This window comes from Triticum dicoccoides, chromosome 7B (genome assembly GCF_002162155.2).
Source record: "Triticum dicoccoides isolate Atlit2015 ecotype Zavitan chromosome 7B, WEW_v2.0, whole genome shotgun sequence".
NCBI classification, from domain to species: Eukaryota; Viridiplantae; Streptophyta; class Magnoliopsida; order Poales; family Poaceae; genus Triticum; species Triticum dicoccoides.
The window spans coordinates 466,816,319-466,826,568 of NC_041393.1; the positions used below are offsets into that span (position 1 = coordinate 466,816,319).

Sequence of the window (10,250 nt, forward strand, 5' to 3'; positions counted from 1 at the left end):
TTGATGTGACTTGAGTGGGGACCAACATGCATGCATCTTCAATAGAATGCACGGCTGAATCATGTCACAGGTCTCCGGTGCAGGGTAGAATTTCTTTTGTCGGTGGCTTGTCTCTTGTTTTTACATAAGGATCGGATCTATTATGATAAAGATTCACTGGATTCCGTACAAAGCACCTCTAAAATAATAATAAAATATATCAAGGTCCACAGACCCGAACGACCGTTGCTGCCGCTAGGACGAGACGACGTGTCCCTGTCTTTGCGTCATAGCCAGCCTGACCTTGTCAACGATCTTGTCAACGGGAAGTCTTCGTACAAGTGTCCCTAAATATCATCGCCATGTAGCCATCGTTGATTGCCTAGACAAATCTACTTCGCTTGTCTATTAAGGGAGCAAAAAGTTCTCTTTTTATTTAATTTTATAAGGTGGAAGTTTAGGACCAAACCAATTTAATTGTAGTATTTGTTTCGTCTTCACGTGTTCTTAGTAACGAAAATGGAAAGGAAAAAAACGAGATGTTTCTTGAGAAATGCCAGGGGGCTAGAGAATGCAATGTATTCGGGCCGTCTTCTCTCCTTTTGTTATTTACTAGGACAATGTCTGTAGGTTTATTTTTGGGATAAAGGGAGTTTTGTTTCTATGTAATAGTGTTACAGTCAAGAGGCCACAAATTCTTAGTACAAGGTGGAGCCGAGACCAACCGCACAGTAGTTGTACTCTCGGTACGGCTATATTTGGCCAGCCGATCTGCAACTCGAAGAATTTCTGAGAATAAAACTCCCTAATGCATATTAACTCTTTGATCTACGAAGAATTTTCTAAGGATAAAACTCCCAACCGCACCTTAACTCTTTGATCTACGAAGAATTGTCTAAGGATAAAACTCCCTAATGCACATTAACTCTTTGATCGCCCGAACCAAAGAACCGTACGCAGAAGGTTCCAGTCCACTGTTTGACAAGCAAGATAGTGCTTCCCACGAGTCTGACTGAACGATAACCGGAAGTATAAATAATGCCAGTAGGTTACAATGAATATAAATAATCTATTATGATAGATCATGATTTACCTGTCTATAATACAACTGTTTTCTTAGGGGAGGCTATTAATACAATTGTGTAAATAAATTTTTGGGTTATAAATAATCCATTACGTTAAATTGTGATTTGCCTATATATATTAAGACAATTATGTAATAAATGTTTATCAAATCTTCTTCGTGATTTACCTTATTTTGATAAGAAGTTTTGTAAGTAAACTAAAATTAAATTGGTTCAGAAGATAAATAAAATTAAAATGATTAATTATCATACGGGGAGGTTAGACGAAGGGGCCAGGAAAAGAAAAATGAAACATTGACACCTTTAGATAGATAGATATAGATATAAGTATAATATAGATAGATAGATATAGATTATACCAGGCCATCTGTCGGGTCGGGCCTACCAAAGCCCGATGCAAAAAATCTAGGCCCGAGCCCGGCCCATCAGTCAAAAAGCCCGGCGGGTCTCAGGCCACGGGTCGGGCCTCTTCCTTAAACGATGAATATGTCAGGCCCGAGCCCGGCCTGGCCTGACTGTCGGGCCTAAAAATCAAGCCCAAGCCCAGCCCGTGGGCAAGGTCGGGTCGGGCCGTCAGGGCCGGGTTGCCCATGGCCAAGTATAATATAGATATAGATATAGTATAGTAGATAGATAGATAGATAGATAGATAGATAGATAGATAGATAGATAGATAGAGACTATGGACTATGGACTTTTTCCCTTCTAGTCCAGGATTTTTTAGGGCTTTCTAGCTAGGGCTTGAGAAGCTCCCAAGGAACGCGGGACCTATATCTATATCTCACTTATAACGAGATGGTAGCTCCCCTCATCAGCAGCAGCAGAGAGCTCTGATTTGACACTCGGGTGAAGCAAGAGAGCAAGTGCAGAAGTGAGATGGGGTCCCCTCGCCGCATGTCCGTCGCGCCCACCGCCCTCCTCATCCTACTCCTCCTCGTCGCCACGGGTACATCCGGCGAGCTTCCTCCCTTCCATCAATCGAGCAGCTATAAACTGTAATTAATCACCGGCGCTTAATTGCTTTGTCTGGTGGTTGCATTGCAGAGATGGGGACGATGAAGGTGGTGGAGGCCCGGACGTGCCAGTCGAGGAGCCACAAATTCAAGGGCGGCTGCTTCAGCGACAGCAATTGCGCCAACGTGTGCCACACCGAGAACTTCCCCCGCGGGACCATGGCGTTGGCGCTGGCGTTGCTGCCCATCATTGAAACGCCAAGGGACCATGGCGTTGCTCCCCTTAACAAATAAGTGACAATAAAAGAACTTGCTCCAAACGCCACACACTTTGGCGTTTCACACTTGGGAACAAACGCCACACATGCTGGCGTTCCCAGCAACGCCACAAGGGCTGGCGTTTCTACATTGAAACCTAGCTATTTGACCAGGCCAGCAACGCTGCCTAGTTCGGCGTTTTTAAATAGAGCAGAAACGCCACGGCTAGCGGCGTTACCAAAAGGATTAGATCGTGAAATAGTTTTCGAAGGAGTTCATTTTGTGACAAGATTTGCTAAGAAGGTCAAAACAGTGAAAAAGCCCCATTACGTCGAGCCCAAGTGCTACTGCGAGCGGGATTGTTGACCTTAGGATGACCAGAAATAAAGAAGCTCCATCGGTGTTGCATCTTCATCTTCATGCATGCATACATGCATGTTGTTTAGGTGAAGATCGGGCCTGGCTCCGGCGTGTTTGCGGCTTCAATTAGTTTGTGAGGTTAATTATGCTAATAACGATGCAAGCCACTGATGCATGTGGCTTATATGTGTTGTGATGTGGTGTTTCTATGTGTTGTTGTGTTGGATTCAGTCAATCTGCAGATAGTTGGCTTGTCTTTTTTTTTCTCAAAAGGATCAGATCTATTACGATATAGATTCACCGGATTCCGTACAAAGCAACCCTGAAATAATTAAAAAAACATCAAAGTCCATGGACCATTAAATCGAACGACTGTTGCTACTGCTAGAATGAGACAACGACGTGTCGCTGTTGTAATCGGCCTGACCTTGTCGGGAAGTCTTCAGTGACAAATTTACTCCGCTTGTCTATTAAGCGGAGCAAAAATATTCTTATTTTTTTTTTGTCGGGGGTTGGGTGCGACATATGCCAAAGGATGGCTTATCATGGTGGGGGCGAGTAGAACGTCGCCGGTGCCTGGAAACGGGATGAGGCGCAGACATGCACGCCGGCGAATCTTACCCAGCTTCGGGGCTCTCCGGGGAGATAACACCCCTACTGCTGCTCTGCGGGGTCTCCGCATGGTGACTATGGCAAAGTGGCTACAATGGCGCTCCTAGAACTGTTTCCGGAGGCAGGAGGGAGCTCAGCTGGCTCTCTCTTCCCTGGTCTATGTATCTAACTCTATCAAAGGCCGAACCCTTTGCATGGGTGTCCCGGGGGGTTTATATAGGCCTACCCCCGGGGGTACAATAGTAATCTGACTGGGTGTGGCCCCCAGCCGTCGGTCTCTCATGTCGCCGTCCTTCCCGCCGGCTTCTGGGGCCCGCCGACTGGTGGGTCCCGCGGACTGGCCGAACACTGTGCGGCGCTCCTGATGACGCAGGCTTGGTCATGGGATCGTGGCAACAATGCCGCCGTCTGTCAGGCGATCACTGTCGCCACTCCCCATCCAATCTGGTTTATAGCTTGTGGGGCCCTGGCGGGGAGACGGCCGACTCCGTGGAGGCCGACTCCCACAGGGCCGTCTTCTGGCGCTCTGGACGTCTTTGATTCATCCACTGACAGGTGGCCCTGCGATCTCTGGGCCGTACAGGCCGGCGTCGTGGGCACAGTGCATCACGCACTGTGGCTGAGGTCAGGGGAGGCATGGCAACAGTGCCGCGCCTCGCCGGAGATCTCCCAGCGATACGGCTCACTGTAGCCATGCCAACCCCTCGTAGACAGGAGGGGACGGCCACGTCGGGGCCATGCCCTGCATCGGTCTTCGTGAAATGTCGTGGGCCGACTCCCATAGTCGGCACTCCTGGAGGTCGCAAGCCGGGAGTCGGCTTGCTTTAAAGTCGTCGTCTGGGACTCGGCCTCTCGGGGGATCGCCAGCTGGGACTCGGCCTCTCTGAAGGCCGCCAGCTGGGACTCGGCCTCTCTGGAGGTCGCTTGCTGGGACTCGGGCAGAGGGGCGTGGCCTGCCCCGATGTCTTGAAAGATCCTGGGTCCCGGGTCAGCCTACCCGTGGCCCATTACTCCGACAGTAGTCCCCGAAGCTGGTGAAGCCCTGCGGGCGCCGCCTCGTGGGGCTTCAACAGCTTCAATCTTCCCAGCGCCGACTCTGTGACTCGGCCGCTGTTTCTTCCGGCCGACTCGCCGTAGTCGGTCTTGTTCAGCGAGGGGCCATTACTCGTATGTCGCGGCGGGAAAACATGCGGCGTATCGGATACGCTTCCCTGCCGCCGTCGAGACGGTCCCACCGTGCGGCGCCACGTGGGGAGGATAGTCTGCCCACCCACGCGCGCGACGGGACGGGCCGCCAGGTGGGGCCCGCCACTACCGCGCCTCGGCTTCCGAGCGGATCTGTTGCGGCTGCGGACGGTTGGCATCCCCACGTTGTTACTGCGCGCAGTAACTTCGTGGGGTAAATCGTGGGCGGCGTGGGGCTCCGGGCGCAGTTAATCCCACGTCCGTCCCCTCGGCTCCTCAGCCCGTAGGGCTATAAATAGGCGAGGAGGAGCGGGGCGGCACTGCACGCACACCCTCTTCCCCGCTCTCCTTCCTTCTCTTCTTCCTCCGCCGCGAGCCAAAGCATCCTCTCTCGTCGACGATGAGCTCTTCCTCCGCCGCGCCCCCCGCCCCGCGCTCCGGCGTGTGGGACGGCTCGGACGTGGAGGCGGAGCACATCGAGTTTCTCCGCCGGACCCGCCGTCTCCCCAGCGCGGACCTGGTGCACGCCCGTCCCGCGCCGGCGGGAGAGATCCGGCCCGCGCCGGAGGAGGGCGAGCGGGTCGTCTTCCGTTCGCATCTAATGCGTGGGCTAGGGCTGCCGGCGGGTTCTTCCGCTCGTTCCTGGAGTTCCATAATCTTCAGCCGCACCACCTCACCCCAAACGCGGTGGTGCTGCTCTCCGCCTTCGCCACTCTGTGCGAAGGCTACCTCGGCGTTCTTCCCACCCTCGAGTTGTGGGGAGAATTTTTCTCTTCGAAGCTCGGCACTCAGGCCGCCGGCACGCCGGCTCAGTGCGGCACCTACATTGCGGTGCGGCGCTCGACGGCCGACAACCCTTTCCCTCCCATCTCGCTGGTGAAGTCGGTGAAGATGTGGCAGCGCTCTTACTTCTACGTGAAGAATCTCTCCACCGACGGCGACTGGGTCAACTTGCCACCCTTCGACCCCGAGCCTCTGACTGGCAGGCTTGCCAGTTGGTCCCACCGGTCCAAGTCGCTGTCTCCCTCCGGAGCCGCCTCCGTGGCGCGACTCCGAGTTCTGCTGCAGTCGGAGGGCCTCGTCGGATCCGACCTTCTGGTCGCCTTCGTGGCGCGCCGAGTCCTCCCACTCCAGGGCCGGCCTCACCTCATCTGTCAGATAAGCGGCCGCCACGATCCGAGCCGGCTGTGCACCAAGGAAATGCCCTGCAGGGAGGTGGCAAACTTGGTGAACCACATCGCGCACTGCGAGTTCACAGAGGACTGGCAGTTCGGCAAGGAGCCGTACTCGCGCGACAACCCCCCTCCAGTGGTAAGTCGCATCTTTCTGTAGCTTGATCTTCTTTGCAGCCGACTCCGGCTTCTAATCATCATTGGTTCCTTCTGGGCAGAATCCCCTCACGGCGCCCGCAGCCGGCGCCATGAGAGAGCCCCGCGACTACGTTCCAGATCGCGAGGACAGCGACATCGACGACCCCGACTTGGGGGCGGCGGCGCTGGAGGCCGACGCCGAAGGCGGCGGAGAGGGGGCGGACGACGGCCTCAGGCCATCGGCCACCTTCGCCGACTGGCCCGAGGACGACGCCGACGTGGAAGTCGTCCCGCGCCGCCAACCAAGGGCCGGCCCCTCCGGCCAAGTCGGCGCAAAGAGGCGTCACGTCGGGCCGAGCGCGCCCGGCGGCAAGCAGAAGAAGTTCAAGGGGGCGGCCGCCGCGACCAAGCGGGAGGAGGCAGCCGCGAAGGCCAATCGCTTCCGAAGGGAAGTGAGAAGGCCACCTCTAGTTTCCGCGTAAGTCTTTTTCACTCTTTCATTTTCTTTGTTGGATCTTATCCGAGTCTTTTTTGATTCTCCCTCCGTTCTTCTCCAGAGCTCCCCTCTCCCTTGAGAGAGCCGCCATCCCCTCTGTCATGGGGTCGGTAGAGACATCCGCCAACACCCGGCGGGTCGATCCCGCCGCCGACCTTCGGGAGGCGACAGAACGGAACGCGCGAGAGAAGCGCGAGGAGGAGGAGGCCGACCGCCTGGAGAAGGAGCAGGCCGAGAAGGCGGCCGCCAACGCCCAGAAGAGGCTGGAGGAGGCCGAAACCGCCGCCGCGGCGAAGCGGCGTGCTGAGGAGGCCGCGCGTCGCCGATCGGCGATGCCCGTTCCTCCGCTGTCATCGGCGCCGCCGGCTCCAGAGTTGACAGGGCAGACCGGAGAGGTCGGCACCGAGAACCCCCTCATGGAGGAGGGCGGCGAAGCTTCAGGCTCGGACACCCTCGTGCCGGCCGCCACCTCCGCCACCGTCTGGGAGGCCGCACGGCAAACAACCGGTGGGCCCGCAAGATTCGCCGACCACGGACGATGCCGAGGCTCGGCTGCTTCTTCAAGTCGCCGTGCCGGCACGCCGCCAGCTTGAGAGGACGAGCTCGGCGCCGCGAGCTCGGGAGACCGGCGCGGCCAGCTCGGCGAGTCTGGACGTCGAGGCCTCCAGCGCCGCCCCCACCGGGTGGTTGCGTGGAGGCGGCACCGGTCCGCTGAACCAGGCCCTTCTGGACGTCCAGGCGAAGCTGCGCGCAGAAAGCGATGCCCTCCAAGTCAGCACCAGAGCGCATCTGGCCGTGCGGACATCCGTCCGAGTAAGCTTCCTTTCTCTTTTTTAATTCTTGTCTTTCTCTGTGGGGGCACGCCAGCGCACCCACTGGGTGTAGTCCCCGAGTTCCGGGCCGGCTGCTGAGCAGGCGGTTCGGAACTCCTCCAGGCGAGCTCCAAATTCTAACTTTTGCCTTTGCCGGCTTTTTGTAGGAATATCATAACCTCCGCGCCGCTGTCTTCAACCGCAATGTCGAGGAGCTGAACAAGCGGACCGCCGACTTGACGGAAAGCCGGGGTGAGCTCTTTTCTTCCTTCTTCGCGGGGGCGCGCTGGCGCACCCGCGGGCTGTAGTCTCCGAGATTCGGGCCGACTGCTGAGCAGTCGGGCCGGATCTCCCCGGCGATCTAATTTCTTTCTTCTTCGCGGGGGCGCGCTGGCGCACCCGCGGGCTGTAGTCCCCGAGATTTGGGCCAACTGCTGAGCAGTCGGGCCGGATCTCCTCGGCGATCTAATTTATTTCTTCTTCGCGGGGGCGCGCTGGCGCACCCGCGGGCTGTAGTCCCTGAGACTCGGGCCGACTGCTGAGCAGTCGGGCCGGATCTCCCCGGCGATCTATTTTACTGATGACTTTTCTTGTCTTCTTCTTCGTTCTTCAGGCGCCAACTCCGCCCTTTAGGAGTAGCTGGGCAAGGCCAATACTGCCCGTCATGCCAAGGAGGAGGAGTGCAGCCGGCTCGCCAAAGAGCGCGATCTGCTGGCGACGCAGCTGGCCGAGTAGAAGGAGCTGCTCCAGAAGGCGCAAGACGAGGCCAAGACGCGGGAGGCCGCCCTCATGGCCGAGTTCGAGATCGAGCGCTCCGTCTGGACTGACAGGGAGGCGATGCTGACCTCCGGCTACCACGAACTCGAGGACATCGTCGTGGTAAGTCTCTTTTGCTTCTTTGGTCTTCCGACTTCGTGTCAGGCCGATTTCTGATTTTCCGACTATCTTCTTTTTTGTCTTGGCAGACTTCTTTCCTGGTCATTCACAAGCCGTCCCTCTGGCCATCGAGGCGGCTCGGGAGGCGCGAAGGGCGAAGGGTGAGGTGATTGCCGCCAACGCCCCCCGAACCATCGACGAGCAGCTTCTGAGCATCGGGGCTCGTCTTCGTCCTGCTCACCGCCTGTTGCGCCATCTTCAGCGTGCCGGTGCCCAGGTGGTTGCTGCCCTGTGGCCGGACGTGCCGGCTCTGCGCACCGCCAGTCGGACCGCCGACTGGCTAGAAGTCGCCGCCGGCCGTCTTGAGGCTTGGAAGGGCTCCTCGGCCCGAGCCGGAGCACGCCGGGCCTTGGAGTTCGTCAAGGCGTGGTATCCAGGGCTGGACCTGGACCGCCTGGCCGCATTTCGTTCAGAAGCCCAGGCCGAGCTGGAGGCCGTAGAAGGCTCCCTCGTCGAGCGCGCGGCGGCCATCACCGAGTACACGGACACCAGCGTCTTCGTGCCCGAGTGGACTGAAGGCGGCAAGGAGGCACCGCCGGACTGGTTCGGGATGAACCCGGAGTACGAGGAAGACTCGGCGGAGGTGATTGACTCCAGCGCCGAGGAGGAGGACGAGTCGGAGGACGGAGGCGAGGAGGAGGCGCCAAAAGACGAAGCAGGCGGCCAGCTTCAGCCCGATCGTGCCTCCAGCAACGAGCCGCGCGGGCACAAGGCGACCGCCGCCGGAGGCGACCAGGCTGAGACCACCCAGCCGGCTGCCCCGGCATCCGACACCGCCGTCACCTCCGATCCTCCGGCCCCGGAGGCCGCCTCCTAGACTGCTTCTGTTTATCTGTCTTCATTAATCTTTTGAAAGACTTGTTAGGTTCGAACAATTCCACCCACGGGGTGTATCCTGAATTCTTATTCGGAGATTCGGCCAAGGGCCTATGTAAATATTTATCTAATTTCCGCCTTTCCTTGCTTATTGCTCCTTAGACTTTTTCCTTTGCCGCCTTCCTTTAGTTGCCACCTTGCCGGCTGGGCAGCCGCTCTGCGGACTGTCGCCGGGTCAAGTGCTTGGCTACTTCAGGAAGGCAAGTACTTAGCCATTTAGAGTTTCTCTAGCAAATCGGCTAGAAAGCGACAGGCCGACTATTCGAGAGTCGGCTGTCCTTGATAAAAGTCGAGACGGCGAGCCGACTGCTCATGAGTCGGCTCGGTGGGGGGAAGCTGGTAGCCGGCTTGGGCTATGCATAGGCTTTTAGGTCCTTAGCCATTTTTCATGCGTGCGCTCATTCTTGCTTGTTCCCTGCCTACCGACAGTCGCTCTGCGATCTGCGGCTTTCGACAGGAGACGGCTTGAGCGCAACACATTACTTGTCTGACTGTAGGAAGCATTTCATAGCGCAATACGGCAAGTCCCCGGGCCGACTAGTCGGACCCGGTGCCAGACAGTGTGATAAAAAAGAGCAGCATATTCAGAAGCGTAATTCTTATCATACAGATAATCAAAAAGGCAGTCCCCGAGCTCGTCCCGGGGGGCCTAAGGTCTTAGTACTTTAATACAAAGAGGGTAGTGCGATACATACTGCATCAACTGTAAAATCTTCAAAGAAGATTCGCGTTCCACGGGCGCTCTGTTTCTTTGCCGGAGTTGTCCCTCTTGCGCGCTCGAGGCTTCTGAGCGTCAATCAGATAGTAGGCGTCGTTCCCTAGCACCTTGCTGATGATGAAGGGACCTTCCCAAGGTGCCGACAACTTGTGCTGGCCGGCTGTTCTCTGAATCAGCCGGAGCACAAGGTCGCCCTCTTGGAACGATCTTGGCTTGACCTTGCGGTTGTAGTATCGGCGCAGACTCTGCTGGTAGATGCCGGACCGACTGAGTGCCAACAGTCGGCCCTCTTTCAGCAGGTCGACGCCGTCTTGGCGTGCTTCTTCAGCTTCCTCTTCGGTGTACATGGTGACTCGTGGAGAGTCAAACTCTATATCCGTCGGGATGACGGCTTCGGCACCGTAAACGAGGAAGAAAGGTGTGAAGCCGGTTGACTTGTTTGGAGTCGTGCGCAGACTCCAGAGGACGGCTGGTAGCTCCTCGACCCAACAGCCGGCCGAACGTTCGAGTGGTTCGACCAGTCGAGGCTTGATGCCGGACAGGATGAGGCCATTGGTTCGTTCCACCTGGCCGTTTGACTGCGGATGGGCAACGGACGCTAAGTCCAGTCGGATGCCCTTCGTCGCGCAGAAACGAGCCAAGGCGCCCTTGGCAAAGTTTGTGTCGTTGT

At 57.0% G+C, this 10,250-nt stretch overlaps 1 protein-coding gene across 1 annotated transcript; it reads left to right on the plus strand.

The window, feature by feature from the left end:
- Nucleotides 1-1,903: 1,903 nt before the first annotated feature.
- LOC119335870 (defensin-like protein) lies at nucleotides 1,904-2,334 on the plus strand. The gene is made up of 2 exons (XM_037607923.1): nucleotides 1,904-2,010; nucleotides 2,109-2,334. The coding sequence occupies exons 1-2, from the start codon at nucleotides 1,941-1,943 to the stop codon at nucleotides 2,309-2,311; spliced, it is 273 nt and encodes a 90-aa protein (XP_037463820.1). The 5' UTR covers nucleotides 1,904-1,940; the 3' UTR covers nucleotides 2,312-2,334.
- Nucleotides 2,335-10,250: the final 7,916 nt, after the last annotated feature.